This window comes from Alternaria viburni, assembly GCF_023758015.1.
Source record: "Alternaria viburni strain BMP 2772 chromosome Unknown scaffold_42, whole genome shotgun sequence".
In the NCBI taxonomy this organism is placed as follows: domain Eukaryota; kingdom Fungi; phylum Ascomycota; class Dothideomycetes; order Pleosporales; family Pleosporaceae; genus Alternaria; species Alternaria viburni.
In genome coordinates this window covers 51,967-69,769 of record NW_026055811.1, presented here as the reverse complement: position 1 = coordinate 69,769, position 17,803 = coordinate 51,967, and the positions used below count along the sequence as shown (strand labels likewise).

The following is a 17,803-nucleotide window of genomic DNA, read 5'->3' as shown; positions in this document are numbered from 1 at the left end:
GCGCGCATGACTCAGCTCCTGCCCATCACATGCCACGCATCCCACCACAAGGCTGACAACTAGGTACATGGTGGCTTGCAGGGCGACAGGAAGTAGCAAGTGCACACTTCACATGTTGTCGAAATCTCCACTTCACACATTCTCCACATAACACTTGGGCCAGACTGCCGTCGAACCCACACCCCACCGGTGTATGTAGATACCTGAACTAACAATGTGAGAATATGGCTAGGCTCGGGCGACGGCAGCATATCTTGTTCGCAGGATTTTTCTTGGGTTCCCCACACGGCCCGGGATCGATCAGCCATGGGCGCCACTTTTGGAGTTGCTTCATCTTACGAACGGGAAGCTTGGGGGCGGATATCGTGGTGATTGAGCTTGGCAGTTTCTTGTGGCATTGCGCAGACTAGAGAGAGTACCGTAGCTTGGACGAGCAATACTATCGCATTGGCTGCGAATACGTTCTCCCAGGGTACAAGACCACGTATAACAATGTCGACGATGTAACAAAGCGATTGTGCGAGGTTGCTGCAGCTAGACCAGAACACAGTAATACTGATACGGTGTTGTAGTGTAGGCGCGGCATAAGAGCGGCAAAGCAGCTTGGTGTCATGTACGAAGCACTATTCTTAGCGGCGCACTCATCCCCGAGCTCGTATCGCACATCGCTGCATCGTGAGGCTAGGATCGGGGGGTGTGTAGGGCTACGGACCTCTCTCCGTATCGTCCCGCTGGTTTAGGCGCGCCATGTGCTCTCTGCCCAGCGACACGGTCGGCCAACGACGGGCCATGTACAACGGGCGACATGGCTGTTAGACCCCCCTTTCCTCGTTTTCTCGCACAGACTAGTTCGCAAGGCCGCCAGCAAGCATGGCGCCCGATTTAAACGAAATTCAATAGGAGAATTGCTGAGGAAATAGATTAACGCTGCGTGTGTAATGCGTGTGCTGATTGGGTCGTGATAAGAGCCTTTACTTATCCGGTAATACCAAGCAGCGGGACACCTGCCTAAGCGAGGACTAACTTGATAGCGGTGCCGTATGTTGGACCTGTTTTTTTTTTCTTGCCTGTCAGCCGCAATGTCTACATGTCGACTATTGAAATGTTGCAGCTCGCGTGCTGACACGTGCAGACAAAGAGGCGCCGTACGCATGCAGCCCCGGCTGTCGCCAATGTACCTACCGGACTGGGAAGACAATGCGGCTGCGATGTGGGCGTCGGTGTGATCAGGCGCGGTTAGGGCATGGGCTGGGAGGCGGTCGAGGTGTTAGGAATACTAGACGCTTATATACATGGTCTTGCCTGGGATGCGAATACGATACCCAGGGTGTTGTTAAACAGCCGGTGCTCCTTTCTTGCACTCGGAACTTTTGTCGATTCAATATACTTTTGTCGCTCGTTTGACACTTTCCCATTGCGCCACACATGGCGCAACTTTATGCCCTGCGGCGGCTGCCATTTAGCCTGCATCTCCTGGTACTGTCCCTGGTTTGCTCCGCTAGCGCGCAGAGTTCAGCGGCGCCCGAGCTCCCTAGCAATACCACAACTCCGGAACCGAAGAGAGGATGGTATTCGGAAGGATGTTACACAGACAATGTCGGTGGCCGGTCGCTCTCCGTGGGAATGGGAGTGACCGGTGGTATGACCAACGACAAGTGCAAGGCTGCATGCCGAGCTGGAGGTTTCGTCCTGGCTGGCACTGAGTATGCCGGCGAATGTTTCTGTGATAACCAGATTCGAGCCAATGGCGGTCCTGCACCTGACGGCGAGAAGGGGTGCAACATGGCATGCAATGGCAACCAGACAGAGATGTGCGGCGGTCCTGATCGCTTGACATTCTTCCGTTTCTACACAGGTGGTGAATCCTCCACCTCGGCCACTGCTACGCCTACCGCTTCTGCAACAGTATCTGCGACTGGAGCATCCAGCGCAGCGCCCATTGCTACTGGGCTCCCGGAAGGCTTCGAGTACAAAGGCTGCTATGTCGATGGACCCGGATTCCGCATCGTCAACTACCAACAACCCGATGATCAGAAGATGACCGTTGCGTCATGCACCAGTATATGCGCGAAAGCTGGCTATGAGATTGCAGCCATGGAATACAGTTACCAATGCTTCTGCGACAATGCTGTTAGTATTATCCAAACATCCAGAAACCTCCCATCGCTAATTCATGTAGGTGAGAATGGGCGGCAAGCCTGCTTCTTCCGAGTCGGAGTGCAACACTAAGTGTGCTGGTAACCAAGCCGAGACGTGTGGTGGCCCCAACCGAATGAGCATCTACTCAAGCCAAGATCCATTGAAGGTCGTCAAGATCCCAACCCCCACCCAGAATGTAAGCGACTGGCAATACCAAGGATGCATCACCGACATAGGCAACCAAGTATTCCCGCACAAGCTGTTGAACCAGACTGGTAACTCACCGGAATGGTGCCTAAGCCGATGCCAAGCCTTTGGTTACATGGCCGCCGGTATGGAGTACGGAGAAGAGTGCTACTGCGGTGACCTCGATGGTATTGAGAAGATTGGCTCGAAGCCCGCCCCAGAGTCTGAATGTAGCATTGCTTGCCCAGGCGACCCTGAAGCGCTATGTGGCGCAGGCAACCGACTCAGCTGGTACAAGTGGGAAGGCGACCCATTGTACGTCTGGGAGTACCCTAAAGGCACCGCAGCAGGACGCTACGAGTTCCTGGTCGGCGGACCCATCATTCCTCTGATCGCGCAGCCTGGTGTCAACGGCAAGGTTTCCTTCCTCGAGAAGCACGGCACAGGCGAGCCGAACACTACCGGTGCATACGAATTCGATCCTTCGATTGGTGGCGACATCTTCCACGCCTTTCGTGAGCTGACCGGCATCAAGACGGACATTTTCTGTGCTGCAGGTCTGACCCTACCAGATCGTGCCGGCCGACAGATCAACATTGGCGGATGGTCGACAGATTCCCTGTTCGGCGTCCGCATCTACTGGCCAGACGGTTCAGCTGGTGTCAACGGTACCAACAACTGGCAGGAGGATGTCAACACGGTCAAGCTCCAAAGAGGTCGCTGGTACCCGACAGGTATGGTCATGGCTAACGGATCGATGCTCATCGTCGGTGGACAAGATGGCTCGAACGGTCCGCCAGTGCCAAACATGGAGATCTTGCCCACTGTTGGACCTGTGTATGAAGCGCAGTACCTGAGAGACACCGATCCGTACAATCTGTACCCATTCCTGGTAGTGCTACCATCCGGTGGTATCTTCATCCAGTACTACAACGAAGCACGCATCCTTGATGAACGCAGCCTAGACACGGTCAAGATCCTGCCAAAGGTACCAGCTGCCGTCAACGATCCCACAGGAGGCCGCACATATCCCTTTGAGGGTACTCAAGTCCTTCTTCCGCAGTACTACCCTTACAGTGCGCCATTGGAGGTCCTCATCTGTGGTGGCGCATCGGCTCAGCCAAACGTGGGACTTGACAACTGCGTCAGCATCGAACCAGATACCGCCAATGCTCAATGGAGTCTCGAGAGGATGCCTTCTCGACGTGTCATATCCTGCATGGCAACACTACCAGACGGCACTTATCTAATCTTGAACGGAGCTGAGATCGGACAAGCAGGCTTTGGTCTTGCAGACCAGGCGAACTTGAATGCTGTCTTGTACGATTCCAGGAAGCCACGAGGCAAGCGAATGAGCGTCATGGCCAACACTACCATCGCACGTATGTACCACTCCGAAGCTGTAATCATGGATGATGGAAGAGTACTGGTCTCGGGCTCCGACCCGCAAGATCAGGGCAAGCATCCTCAGGAGCACCGTCTGGAGGTCTTCCTTCCGCCTTATCTACTCTCCGGCGCAGCGCAGCCTACTTTCGACTTGCCACAAGTTGATTGGATCTGGGAGGCAGACTACTCGTTCACTGTGACTTCATCCTCCGGTGGCGCGATCAAGGTGTCGCTGCTTGGTTCCGAGTCCAGTACCCATGGAAGTTCGATGGGCGCACGTATTCTGTTCCCGAGCGTGTCATGCTCAGGGCGATCATGCACCGTCAAGGCGCCGAAGGGGCCATACATCGCTCCCGTGGGATGGTACAGGATGTTCGTTCTGGATGGACCTACGCCCTCGCATGCGAAGTGGGTTCGCATTGGTGGCGACCCGGCTTCACTGGGTAACTGGCCCGATGAGGCTGCTTTCCAACCATTGCCTGGTGTTGGACCTGTCGGAGGAGTCTCGACCTTGAGCGCGAACGCGACTAAGCCAAGATCCATTTCAACAGCGCCTCGCAGCTTCCAGGGCTGAGCAGGAAGTGAAGGAGATATGGAGGAATCTAATGTCTATTTGTTAATTTGTCAGCTCGAGCAGCAATACTCACGCACTGCGACCCAGTACATATTGGCATGACGGCCTGGTAGAATTCTTAAAGTCTAATGTACACGTGTTGTTAAATCTGCATTCGAACAACATTGAGGTTTAGCGGTGATGCTGTGTTGGACATGGTCAGTGTGGATGAGACTCACTGCTTGACCCAATCCACTTCGGCGCAACGCCGCTCGAAGCCCCTCCCTCGTACCTTCATCCAACCATCGGCTGCTGAACGGCTTGCTCGTGATCATATTCTGCGCGCTTCATTCTAACCCCTCATTCCATCTCTTCATCTTCATCCTCACTACTCGGGAAGCTCCATTCACTCGACTGATAATAGTCATAGTCCTCGTCAGACTCTGCTATGCTCATCGCCTTTGTACCGTATGTTCGAGCGCTGAACGCAGAGTAAGCAGATCTCTTGGGCGATGGTGATCTTGACCGACGGCGTTTGACGGTCTGGACATAGCTTACACTACTGAGATTGACGCGCGGTGTGTCGGGAACCGGAGATGGTGAGCGGGGACGCTTTGTGGTTGTTTTGGGTACGAGGGCTTGGGGCTGTACGTCATCATCGCCTGTAAGATCGATCACCATGCGATCATCCATGGGCTCAGGGTCGTCCTGGGAAGTCGCTGGTGGAAGGTGCTTTGGACCCTGATATCTTCGGTGAATGCGATCGCGGATTTCTTCCTCCATATCTCGCGCTTTGGCACGCTTAGGAGGCTGCTCTGACATGTCCGCTGTCATCAGAGCCCACCGTTCGAGATGGCTGGCGGATCCGGAAACGCCATCCGGAGCTATCTGGTCGTCTTCCTTCTGTTTCTCATCCAACCACTTGCTCACTTTGGGCGCTCTGTAGTCGCGGTTCTGTTGCCGAGGGCGCCAGCTGTTTTGGTGATGTTGCGACATGGCAAATGTCGGGTTGGTGACGTGAAGACGCGTAGGCAGGCGCAACCCCAAACTCGAACTAGACTAGTCGCGATCCGATCGGATAGCGAGGGATGAATTGAATCCAGCTGCCGGTGGAGTGAGTTGTGTAGTGGCGGGCAAAGTCCGCGCAGACCGACCCGGATGCCGAGGAAGACGCGTCTCGGATGTTGTGTTGAGAATACGCGATGAAGCGCGACCTGTACGAGCTCAGAACGGGAAACTGTGACCCACGCTACGGCGAACTATCCCTCCTGGAACCTGGTGGTTTGATGCAATAGCGACAGTGCGAAGTCGATTAGCGACGGGAAATGCCTAACGCTCTTGCAGCGGTTGAAGGGCCGCCGTTGATCGGCGCCCCTTGCGGGTGGAGACGCGAGCGCGACTTCTTGACGCTGATTCGACGGCAATCTGCGCTCTTCCAACTACAAACCTCACCATATTGATCATTGTGTCTCTAAAAACACCATCTTCAACATAGAAGTTATCGTCACATGCTGGATTCGGCTCGATGCGACATGCAGCAGCCACTGACGACGTCGGCTAATCGCAGCCGGCCACCAACACGGGGATTACGCCCGGCAGCCCGTCCTGCACCACACCCACCGCTCAAGGCTCAAGTCCGATGCTACAGTCGTATCTGGCCGCAGCAGATTGCAGTGGAATTCAGTCACATGTTTGCGCATGCAATCAACTAAACACTCAAAATCCCCAGAGCACTCTCGCGGCTGTTGGTCTTCGGAGGCATGTATGGATAGCGCGGCCATTATACGCTCGGGGTACGCCGACACCGCCTTCGCCAACTCCGACGGGGTAACTCCAAGGAATATGCACGCCATCCCACGTGCCATTCCTGCAAGATACTCCATGAATAAGACGCGGCACATGGCAAGGCCTGGGAACTTCCGTCCGACGACACATCCACCGGATGCGATTGGCCGGGGCGCCTGAAAAACGCGAACCTAACAACGCAGCATTGATCGTCTGCGCTTGGGTTACCAATGAGCTGGATACCGCACAACCCATCTAAAGCGCCGTTAGGGAAGCCCAAGGCCACCAGTATGACCGCTCCGCCGTGCCCCTCTCCACCCCAGAAAAGACAAAAACAACATGTCAGCCTCGAGCAGCTCGACAGACACTAACGGGAGCGCCCATGATGATTCTACTGCTGAAGGGGCTAGCAGCTCCGGTCCGTCGCTCGAAATCGACGTGCGTTCCCTGTTCCAAACCTTGGCTGTATTAGCTCGCCCGACTGACAGCTGTCACAATAGAGTGAAGATACAGAAGGGCAGAGTGACGAGCGCGACTCCAACTTTGGTGATTCTGCCTACGGTGACAATCAGTCTTCTTACACCATGTCGGCGACGTCTTCGGTTTTCAACTTTCGCTACGAGAATGGCAGACGGTATCATGCGTATGCCGAGGGACAGTATCCTGTGCCCAATGATGAGGTGTGCAACTATCGGTGCGAGTAGCATTACTGTTGCTGATGCCGACACTAGGTGGAAGCGGACCGATTGGATCTACAGCACCACGCTTTCAGACTCACACTCGACGGCAAACTTTATCGAGCGCCTATCCCCAAAGATGTGCAAAATGTGCTCGACGTGGGATGTGGAACTGGCATCTGGTCTATTGAGTTCGCTGATGAGCATCCGTCCGCTCGCGTCCTTGGCACGGATCTGAGCCCCATACAACCCGCTCAAGTGCCTCCAAACTGTGAATTTCTAATCGATGACTGCGAGCAAGACTGGATTTTCCATGATCAGTTCGATTATATCCATACGAGGGCCATGGTCGCAGCCATCAAGGATTGGGACCGTTTCTTCGCGCAGGCGTACGCCAACCTCAAGCCAGGCGGTTATCTCGAGTGCCAAGACCTTGCCTTCCCTATCAGATGCATGGATCCGGATGTGACTGCTGAGAATTCACCTCTCATCCGCTGGTCAGAGTACTTTCTCGACGCCGCAAAGAAGATTGGTCTCGATGGCACCAGTCCAAGACATTTCACGCCGCAGATTCGTAATGCCGGCTTCAAAAGCATCAACTACAAGAACTACAAGTGGCCCGTAGGGAAGTGGGCAAAAGGCGCGAGGTTCAAGCTCCTAGGTCGCTTCGTGTATGAGGATCTAATGGACTGGCTACCAAGTAGTTCACTAGGGCTCTTCACGCGCGTGCTAAAGTGGTCGAGGGAGGAAGTGGAAGTCTTTCTATCAGAGTGCAGAGCGGAGGCCAAGAGGAAAGACCGGCATTTCTACGCTGATGTGTAAGTAGACATCACTTTCACCATTATGAAGCGCGATCTGCTAATTACTCAGATTCTTCTACCATGCCCGCAAACCCTGCAGCGCAAACGCTTCCAGCTCAGCAGAAGATGACGTGGAGTGGGAGGAGTCAATAGACCGTGACGAAGAAGATGAAGGCCACCACGCAAGAACGCCCTCAACGCACACAACCTCTACCCCACCCGTCCCTCTCCCAACCACAACCGACGCGACACAAGCTACAGTCGACCAATTGGCCGCTGTTGCTACCAAAGCAGACAGTCCCCCAAGAACCGACGTCGCCAGTTCAACTCCTCAAACTCCATTTCAGTAGTGTATATAATGAATACATCTACTTTCCAAACCCCCAAACGTAGCTCCACCAAACACCCCGGCACCAACGTGCCTATCTCATCGTTGTAGTCACGACCTTGGTGACCTTTGTAGTCGTATGCGTGACCGTGATGACCTCGACCGTCTCTACAATCTGTGTTGTAGTCGCCGCGCTCTGGACCACCGCCACGTTCTGTGTGGTGTTGCCGGCCTGGGTTGTCGCCGTCGTCGACGTCACCGACGTGTTCGTGAGGACCGCGTTGGGGTCCATGGTCGCCTGGCTGGGTTGTGCGAGGCGGATGGAGGTGGTGTGGGGGGTATGTAGGTGGTGGGGTGAGTTGCGGGGATGGGGAGAGGAGCGGCGGTGGTGGTATGTAGGTTTTTGGGTGGCTTGAGGAGGACGTGTGTGCGCGACGGCAGGTTGATGTAGGCAAGATGGTGTGGTTTGTGCTGGTGCTGGCGCTGGTGTGGAGGGGATGTGGGTGGTGGAGAGGGTGAGGGAGAGTAAAAATCGCGACTCGCTAAGACAACAACAAGGCAAAAAAGATGAGATGAAGCACGCGCCTCTGCTATTGTCGTCTTCACTCAGAGCTAGCAAGGGAAGAAAGGGAATATGTCCTTACACATGCAGCTTAGGCCGCCGCCGCCGCTGCAATATGCAAACCGCCAAAAAGACAAGACCCTCAACCCAACAAAAAAGAATGTCCATCTCAAATAGCGTAGTGTTGTGTTATGTGCCGAAGGAGAAGATATAACTTACGTCGTGATGTCCCCCGATTCCTCCACTGCAAGTTAGCGTACTCAGTCGCTGGTTAGCATCACACTTCTGTGACCGGGGATAGGCCCCGAAATCCAAAGACCGGTGAGGTTAGGCCGGTGGGGGAGCTGGGAAGATGTCGTTAGCGGGATTCGAACACGAGCGAGTTGAGCGGTGTTGGAGGGAGTGGGAGTGGACCACTACGCTATTTTCTTGGACTTTGATGGGATGGTGGCGAGATTACGGGGGTTATATGGCGAAGGGACTTCTGGTTCTACGCTCCAAAAGATTTGGGCTGCGCTTGATGGCGAGGAGAGGGGGAGGCTCCCAGCAGTTGTGCGGCGGGTAGGCAGGAGCGGAGGTTTTGTTGTTGTGCGGCGATGACGCGTTTGCTTCTTTCGCGGGAGAACAACAGCATTGCGTTCTGGCAGGCTGCGTATGCGTGTAGCTCCGACAGCATGTAGATGCGTTATGCAAAAAAAGACATGAAGCAGCGAGGATGCTGCAGGATAGAAGGCAATGCGAAGATACGAGCTGGTGAAGGGCTCTGGAGCATATTGATACTCTACAACCAACTATGCAGTAAGGCTACGTCACATTCTGGATGACACATTAGCAAAAAAAGATCAAGTCATCCAGATCGAACAGCCGAAGCGATCAATCTGAAGGGAATATTGGACTTACCAAGAAGGTGAAATGAATGTAAGTAGGCCGAAGCCAACGCAAATGCTGAAAACGGCCGAAGCCAACACAACGCGAAAGAAGGCCGAAGCCAGGAAAGAATGGTAAGCCCTATATTGGCGCGGAAAAGCAAGAAAGGATAGCAGGTAGTGATACTATTCGAACTCGTTAGCTTTTGTATCCCTCTTGAGGTGAGAGTGCGATTGACCGCCGGGCTATTTGATCTGGATGACTTGATGGAAGAATACAACTCCAGGTCCCTTTATATCTCCGGTCAACGATACTTGCATCCCCGAGAAGATGATCGGACTTTGGAAAAAATCGACATGATCCTGGTGTTGGGTATCGCCTTGGTGAAGCTGGCGGTGATGGTGGTGTGGGCCCTTGTAATGAGGGCGCGATCCAGAGCGGGGGCGGTACCGTGGTGACAACGACCGTCAAAGAGTGCGGCGCCTTAACATTTCGGATGGCAAAGGAGACGAGACTTGAGATGAACATGTAGAATGGAAAGGTGACATGGATAAGGAGTAGCATCGTGCTGGAAATAACAAAGGAAAATATTCACGAAAGGCGTAGGAATGAGAGGAACGATCCGACGTATGGAAGCGCACCACAGAAGCCAGGAGATCCGGACAAGATGAAGGTCAGTATGCACGAGCTGCAGAAGCTATGCCATCCTTAATGCAGGAGATGGTGTGGTCCTGAACGACATCCAAGGAAGCCGTGTCAAGCCCATGATGCGGGGGCATCAGGGGCAAAATGCGCGAGATCAGATGCCAAGCAGTGAATACCCTCCGCATCGATGACGAAAACGATGCAGGAAGGATACGTAGGCCTTGCAGACACCCAGGAGGTGGTGGTAGCAGAGACTGCCATCGCAGCCTTGAGGTTTGACGTTGGGAAGAACGGGGCCATTCGGCGGTGCTTGCTAGTTCGGGCATGCCGTGGGGCCTTTGGCGGCTTCAAGGCCTCGCCAACTTCATGTCCACAACACCAACATCGACCCAAACGTCATGGCGCCATCGAGGGGTCTGAACATATCGCATGCTCAGCGCGTCTGCTCACGACATGAATGCACGAGTCGCAATCCGTATGCGGCTCCTCGCAGCTTCCGCACGCTTTCGACAGGCTGGACAATATTTGCCCCGAACGGTTTGCTCCTCCCCAGACGACAAGACGCCCTGCGTAGCTCTTGGAGAAGCTCTGCGACACCATATACGACATGGGATACGGTTCGACAATACTCGTCCTTCACGGAGAAGCTCGCCGACCCCGCCAACAAGCTGCAGACCTACGTGTCCCGCAGCAGCGATCCGTACCTCAACCTCTCCATTGAAGACCACATCCTCCGCAAGAGCCCCGCCGACAGCACTGTCCTGTTTCTCTATGTGAACAGGCCTTGCGTCGTCATCGGGCGAAACCAGAACCCGTGGACGGAGGTCAATCTGGACATCCTCAACGCCGCCCGCGGAGCCCACGACGCCAAAGACAGCGAGCCGCCGGGCATCGGTACGGTCGACCTTGTACGCCGTCGCTCCGGCGGAGGGACTGTCTTCCATGATGAGGGCAACCTTAATTGGAGCATCACATGTCCCCGCGGCGACTTCACACGCGACTTGCACGCCGAGATGGTCGTTCGCGCCTTGCGCAAGCTGGGCATCGAGCGCGCCAGAGTCAACGAGCGTCATGACATCGTTCTCGACCAAGGGCACGAGAGGCACACGGCCGACCCTCAGGACACGCATCGCACGCCCTACACCACCGACGAAGGCGGACCAAGGCCGCTGAAGGTGTCCGGCTCAGCATACAAGCTGACGCGCCAACGCGCTTTACACCATGCGACGACGCTGCTGAGTTCGCCGAATCTGCACATCATACCCCACTACTTGCGATCTCCCGCGAAGAGCGTCATACAAGCCCAGGGTGTTGAGAGCGTCAGCTCGCCTGTGTCCAACATTGGTCTCGACGTGTCGACATTCCAGGAACGTCTGCAAGAGGAGTTTGCGTCAATGTATGCTGAGCTGGGAGCTCCAAGCATCGTGCAAACTGTCGGCGAGGAGCACTTGAACATCCCCGATATCCAGAAAGGCTACGACGAGCTACAGGTACACACGTAGCCCTCAATGTTCTCGCTGTCGTTACTAACGTCCGTAGACTGATGATTGGATGTGGTCGCAAACCCCTGCCTTTAACCTCGTGCTCGATTCCAAGGACGACATTGGCCTCCAGATGAAAGTGCATCATGGCGTTATCAAGAGCTTGGATTTTGAGGACTCCAGCCTTCCGCGAGACAGTCAAATAAGACTTCAGGCTGCGCTAGTCGGTATGAAGCTGCAGAATGTTTGGACCTCAATGAACTTCGTGATGATGAGCGAACACAGCCAGGACGATCGAGTCGTGACTGCGGCGAAGCGACTGAGGCAGCTCTTGCCTGTACCTGACCTATTCAGGCCTTGAAGCTTGACATTCACAATCTGGCCTGACAAGACTGCTCATGGGTCGTCTGTGAAGAGTCGGGATGACCACCAAAGTTGTAAGAGTTGGCCAGTATTGGTACCATAACCCTGGATACTCCACTGGGTCGCTTCCTGGAACCTGGAGAAGATACACCCGTATGAAAGAGCAGATATGAACCCAACTCTTGACTCCCTGTCGTGCTTGCGTTGCGCAAGCGTTCATCTTTCCGTCGTCTGAGGAGCCATCCACACCGAGAGCCCGATATGTTGCGCCCCTTGTATCGCAGCCCATGCCCGCATGCCGTGGTGCAAAGCAGCATCGTGGTCCGTCTGGATGTATGAAGAGTTGTTCGTCGCTATGGCTGTTCGTCGTCGCGGTTCTGTCGTCGCGCAAATCCGTAAGATGTGAAGTATCCCGGTCACAGGTATAGCAGAGCGGTCTCGTCATGTGAGGCTTTGTCTTGTCGGACGCAGCGCTGTGTGCTTGAGGACATGCGACGGTTCGCCGAAGCTGTCTGTCTTCATAGTAAGTGTCGCCGTCAGGTGAGTTATGCCCTTGGTCGAGATTGCCGTTGCGCTCAACCTGAAGCAAGGCTGCGTATGGCTCTGGCTCTTCGCGAAGCTGTTGCTTGCGCGGATGCATCGGTAAAGGTGTGCGGCTGGTAGCACCAACGCCGCCAGGTACGAGGTAGTCACCAGCGGAGCAGTAATATGCATCGCCGAGGCGTAGCCATACGATGCCGCTTGTAGCAGTAAGTCTCCTGTCGTTGTAGGGGCGGTCGCGGTATTCTTTGTCCGTGTCGATTCTTTGTCCTCGATGGAAGAGCTCTCCGCGTTTCGAGGTAGCCCCTCAACCCCATCGCCGGTGCGATCTAGTAAGGCTCGAGGGCTCTATCTGTGCGATGGTAGGTATGGATGAGGGCCTGGTCGCGCTGCCTGTCCGGCTTCGTGGTCTCAGTCGGAGCTGCGGGGGTCGTGGTTCGGGGAGACGGCCGGAGGTCTCGAAGAATGTAGGCAGTTGGTTCTCCGCCGCGGGGTAATTCCAAACTGCGAAGCTGTTCTGAGCGACATCGAGTCTGTCTGTAGTCAATGGGAGTAAGGTGAGTGTCTTCATCGTGTTGGCTGGGGGTCTTACAGTGGGCTGCAGCTGGGCCTTTGGCGGTGGAGAAAGCGGCCTTGAGGCGGTCCTCGAGCCTCGTCGGCCTCCGCAAGGAGCGCCAGCAGCTGCACGTAGGAGGTGAAGCTTTGAGAGGTCATGATACTCGTCGTCGTCAGGAGGTCGCCGATGCCAGGCTCGACGGAGAAAGCGTCCTTGGAGCGGCCCACGACCCTAGCCCGCCGCCACGAGGAGCGCCAGCAGCTGCATGTATGGAATGAGAACATAAGAGGCCGTGTTTCTCGGGAGCGCCAGGAGGTCGCCAATTTCAGCTTCTACGTAGAGAGCCCCGTATGAGGTAGACCTGGAGCTTATCACGAGCTTCTGCGGCGATGAGCAAAGCGGTGGAACAGTCCCAGAGGACCACATGAGCTGGACATGTGTCTTCCAGTAGCGGTTGAACGACGTGAGTATCGACAGGGAGGGTTGTGGGTGCAGTGCATTTGTGAATCTGGTGTTGAGTATGTCCGAGCATTGGGGGGCTCCCAGTTCGCCGCACTAGCGCCAAATCACCAAACCAGCACAACAATTGAGGCATTTCAGCTCATAGGTTTGCAAGTCTTCAAAGGCCCAAGCTTACTAAAGCCCACATGGCATCTACAGTCACCTTGTATTGGAAATTGGCCAGCTACAGCCATGCTTTGCTATTTCAGCTCCGTTTGGCAAACTCTCACCATCACCACCACCACCATACACACTATACCCACAACACAACAACAATCCCACTATCCAACCCAAATGGCCTTTAGAAAGTGGCTAGACGACAGCAGGAAGAAGTTCCTGTGCAAGGGAGCGGTGCTCAAAGAGCACATCAAGCAGAAATGGAACCATTTTTGGGATATTTCCCACAGCGTGAGCCACACGCCTGTTGAACCGAGCTCCAGTGAGGAGGAGGAGGAGGAGGAGGAGGAGGAGGAAGAGGATGACAACGACGACGACTAGGCTGCATAGGCAGCGAGATGAACGACTTTTGGGCTGCAAAGGCAGCGGTATGAAACAGGTTTGAGGACGTCGTTGAACCCCAACGTTTTGACGGCGACTCGACAGCGAGGCGAGGAGGTATCCGAGGCCATGGAGCAAGACGGCGGTGGGCTGTGAGGTGGGTGAGGAGCCTACTCGGACGTTTGTAGGTGGTGGAGGTGGATGGGAAGATGGGCCGTAGAGGTCACAAAAGCTTCGCAGACTCACCCAGGCTTACCGGATGAAGTACCCTGGTCAACATCAGCGTATTCTGGGAGCTCAAAGTACCTCGGGAACATGCACGTCAGCATCTCGGGCTGCACCAACTTATAAATACGGTCGGACATTTTGGATGGCTTCTGGTCCCGCTTCCTTGGCAAACCACCGCCTATTCGCCCGTCGCCGTTTCAGCCTTTCGCTTCAACCACTCGCCCTCGCAGCGCATATTTTCATCGCAACCGGTCAACAGCCTTGGGAACACAGATATGCACGCCTCTGCACGACTAAGTATCTCGATCCAATCGTCGCGACCCCTCATTCTGGATGCCTGTTGTTTCGAAACACGGACAGGCCATGAAACGGCTGCCATCAGCGTTCGCCGCGTTTCAGGTGAACTACGCCTCCTCCACAACGCTAGCCGCATTTCTGGTCGCTGCAGCTGAGGCTGAGAATATGGCTGGGTTTATATAGCTGGCGATGAAGGCATGTTGGTGTTTTGGTCAGGGCGACGTTCTTCAACTACTAGCGCAGCGCGCATTGAATACATCTCTTTCTTGTACATCCTTTCCTCTTCTGCATCATGAACGGTTACGAACACTCAAGCGCTGGCTCGCTGTATACATGCGATACGACTGATGATTTCGGAAACGAAGCCTTCGACACTGCGTTTTCAGCATGGGGCTACATGGAGGATCAACCCAGCATTGCCAACAAGTATCAACAAAGCCCTATCGGTATGTTAAGGTTACTCCCAACGCCACAGAGTAGTACTTTGACTGACTCGAAAACAGAGACTCTGCAACCTCTTCCTCGACAATGGCCGACCGCGAACACCATACCCCAGCCCTTCGTTTCATCGCAACACCTCTCCGCTTCGAGCTTCTCGTCGGCAGTGTCAAGCTATCGATCGTCTGGTAACAGCAGCTTCTCGCAGACCCCTCTTCGAGACTCAATGTCATCCTCCACATCAGGCTATTCGAACACGTCCGATATGTCGAGGAACCAACACTTTTCAATGGCGGAGCATCTCTTGTGTCACGGTCCCGCCGATCCACCTCTATATCCCGCTACCCCAACAGAAGAGCCCAGCCACCGTCCCACCAAGATCAAGTCTCCCAAAAAACCACACCCACAATCAAAAGACTACTTCAAAACCTGCGTCTCCGCACACAAACAATCCCGCCTCTGCCCCAAACCCCACGCCTACTTCTGCACAATCTGCACCCGCCCCTTCATCTCAAAAGCAGACTGGAAACGGCACGAAGAAACCTACCAAGAGCGGCCCGAGATGTTCGTGTGTGGACTCTGCGAGTGCATATATTTCCTAGCTAAGGACTACACGAAACACCACGCGCAGGCCCACCGATGCACGTCCTGCGCCGCGGTGGGGCCTGGCAGGCAAAAGGTTCATGCGCTGTCTGCGCGACGGAGGCGCATGACGAGGACGGGCTGGGGCTGTGGGTTCTGCGTTCATTTTAGTAGCGAGTGGGGGGAGAGGTGTGATCATGTTGCGCGGCATATGGGGGAAGAGGGGAAGGGGGTGAGGGAGTGGAAACATACTCATGTTATCTACTCTCTACTCCAACGACCGGGTATATATCATGAGTGGATGCGACTAGTCCGTTCACTGCCCAGTCTTACTAGCTTCGGATGGAACAGGACGACTACTGGACGCGTCGAGGGATATCCAGAGAGTAATCTTACGCCTCAGCTGCAGGATTACCTTGAGTATTTTACGGAGGAGCAGGATGCGGCGGCTGTGGCTAGGTTGGCTTATGCGAAGATGAAGAGGGCGACGAAGCCGATGAAGGGGGGTGAGCGGCCGCCTGTTCCGCCGAAGGATTATCCTGCTGTGGCGGTAAGGGATTGGGATGGTGAGATGTATTCGTGGGGGCAGCTTACGGAGTCGGTGGTTGAAGACGATGTGCTGCCTACGGGGATTAGTCGTTTGGGGGGATGGTATGCTGGGCAATGATTCTTTGGGCAACTCGTCTTCTGCGGGGTCTAATGTATAATGAATTGATGGCCATGTTGGCAAGAGAAGATCTACAACAAACCCATAAGGACGCATGATCAACATCCTCGCCATCACCACCCCTCCAACCCCTCCCCCTTCGTCTCTAAACTCGGCGGCTGAACAGGCATACCCTTCTTCAACGCACCCACAAGCGGGTCTTTGCTCATCATCTCCTGTATCTTCTCATCACTGCCGACATCAGCCTTAACCCGCTTATACGCCATCCTCGAAGGCTTGTCCACAACATTGAGAAAGCTCTCCCTTCTCGCCGTCGACCATGCATTCAACAACCTCTCATCATCCTGCGCCTTCCCAGTAAGAACACGAACAAGAACCTCAGACAGCGAAGACGCATCCGCCATCCCAGACGCCAAACCAAGTCCCGCATACGGATTCGTCAAATGCGCCGCATCCCCCACAAGACAAACACGCTCCTCGTGATGATACAACGACGGAACAAGCCGCTGCTGCGCTTTATACGGCGCCACCCTCACAACCTCATACGCTTTCCTCCCCTGCCCATCCCGTCCTCCATCCGGCATCATAACCCCCAACTTCTCGTCCAGCGTCCTCATAATCTCCTCCTCAGACACACCAATCGGGACCCCGTAACTCACGCGCCATAAAGCGGGTTTCCCATCCGCGGTGGCGTCGGCGTGGTTGATACGGCCAATGAGACCGTAGTTCAGCGGATCCATGATGAAATTCGCGTCGTGGAAGCCGTGGGCGGCGAAGTCGAAGTAAAGGTCTGTGGCTACGAGTTGGGCGTCGAGGGTTTCGCCTTCGAGGCTGATGGAGAGGTCTTTGCGGATGGTGGAGTGGGCGCCGGATGCGTCGAGTAGGTAGGCGGCTTCGAGGGATTCGGAGCCGAGTTGTGTTGAGGTGGCTTCGGGGGTGATTTGCACGGTGACGCTGCTGGGTGTGGATTTGAAGGAGGTGACGCTGGTTCCGAGGCGCACTTCTGCCTTTTTGTCACCCAGAGCTGCTAGGCGCTTCATGAGGATTTGTTGGAATTTTCCCTGCGGTAAGAGGAGTTGTCCCTTTCCTTTCATTCCTTCGCCTGAGTTGTCGAACTCTTTGCTTGCGATCACTTTGCTTCCGTTTTGGATGCTCGTTCGGAAACATAGGCCTGAGCTCAGACTTCCCGTCTTCACTAGTTCCGGTAGTAAGCCTTCGACTTTGGATAGGATGGGATATGTTGGCGGTTGATGTGCCATCGCACGCGTCGACATGGGATCTGGCTGCTGCGGTTCGATGACAACCACTTTGTTGGGGATTTCTGACTGCGCGAGGAGGAGAGCTAGAAACAGACCGACGCAACCGCCTCCTGCAATTACGATTGGGAGGGGTTTGGCATTGTCACCGTTGGTGCCTTTCGCGTGCGAGAAGCCATAGGAGAAGTCGTTAGAAACGTTGGTATCATCGTTTCCGGTGCTAACGTTGAGGCTCGATAAGTCGAGATTAAGTGCAACCGAAACCGCCATAGCTAGTGGATGGTCTGAAGCTTCTGTTGTTGAGTTGGTGGTAATCTGGTAATTCAGATGTGTCGAAGGTGGACTGATGCTGTTCACGGTGGCCGGGGTCTATATCTGGATGCAACGTCGATTTCGTGGTTTAACATCAGAAATGGCATCTTAGTATTGCGTATGTGTATCAACGGTTCTTTTTCGGATACCGAACGA

The 17,803-nt window shown here is 54.7% G+C and overlaps 7 protein-coding genes across 7 annotated transcripts; 5 read left to right on the top strand and 2 right to left on the bottom strand.

Moving 5' to 3' along the window:
* Positions 1–1,425: 1,425 nt before the first annotated feature.
* On the top strand, positions 1,426–4,285 carry J4E79_011455 (uncharacterized protein; the record flags this gene model as incomplete). The annotated part of the gene is made up of 2 exons (XM_049360284.1): positions 1,426–2,130; positions 2,180–4,285. The coding sequence occupies 2 exons, from the start codon at positions 1,426–1,428 to the stop codon at positions 4,283–4,285; spliced, it is 2,811 nt and encodes a 936-aa protein (XP_049205236.1).
* A 339-nt stretch (positions 4,286–4,624) lies between these two features.
* Positions 4,625–5,260, bottom strand: J4E79_011454 (uncharacterized protein; the record flags this gene model as incomplete). Its single annotated transcript, XM_049360283.1, has 1 exon — positions 4,625–5,260. The coding sequence occupies one exon, from the start codon at positions 5,258–5,260 to the stop codon at positions 4,625–4,627; it is 636 nt and encodes a 211-aa protein (XP_049205235.1).
* Positions 5,261–6,633: 1,373 nt separating this feature from the next.
* Positions 6,634–7,876, top strand: J4E79_011453 (uncharacterized protein; the record flags this gene model as incomplete). Its single annotated transcript, XM_049360282.1, has 3 exons — positions 6,634–6,729; positions 6,781–7,544; positions 7,597–7,876. 3 exons carry the CDS (start codon positions 6,634–6,636, stop codon positions 7,874–7,876), a joined length of 1,140 nt encoding a protein of 379 aa, XP_049205234.1.
* A 2,450-nt stretch (positions 7,877–10,326) lies between these two features.
* J4E79_011452 (uncharacterized protein) lies at positions 10,327–11,770 on the top strand (the record flags this gene model as incomplete). The annotated part of the gene is made up of 2 exons (XM_049360281.1): positions 10,327–11,418; positions 11,468–11,770. 2 exons carry the CDS (start codon positions 10,327–10,329, stop codon positions 11,768–11,770), a joined length of 1,395 nt encoding a protein of 464 aa, XP_049205233.1.
* A 1,893-nt stretch (positions 11,771–13,663) lies between these two features.
* Positions 13,664–13,867, top strand: J4E79_011451 (uncharacterized protein; the record flags this gene model as incomplete). Its single annotated transcript, XM_049360280.1, has 1 exon — positions 13,664–13,867. The coding sequence occupies one exon, from the start codon at positions 13,664–13,666 to the stop codon at positions 13,865–13,867; it is 204 nt and encodes a 67-aa protein (XP_049205232.1).
* Positions 13,868–14,684: 817 nt separating this feature from the next.
* On the top strand, positions 14,685–15,022 carry J4E79_011450 (uncharacterized protein; the record flags this gene model as incomplete). Its single annotated transcript, XM_049360279.1, has 2 exons — positions 14,685–14,848; positions 14,896–15,022. The coding sequence occupies 2 exons, from the start codon at positions 14,685–14,687 to the stop codon at positions 15,020–15,022; spliced, it is 291 nt and encodes a 96-aa protein (XP_049205231.1).
* An 855-nt stretch (positions 15,023–15,877) lies between these two features.
* J4E79_011449 (uncharacterized protein) lies at positions 15,878–17,605 on the bottom strand (the record flags this gene model as incomplete). Its single annotated transcript, XM_049360278.1, has 3 exons — positions 15,878–15,930; positions 16,007–16,035; positions 16,209–17,605. The coding sequence occupies 3 exons, from the start codon at positions 17,603–17,605 to the stop codon at positions 15,878–15,880; spliced, it is 1,479 nt and encodes a 492-aa protein (XP_049205230.1).
* Between the last annotated feature and the right edge of the window lie 198 nt (positions 17,606–17,803).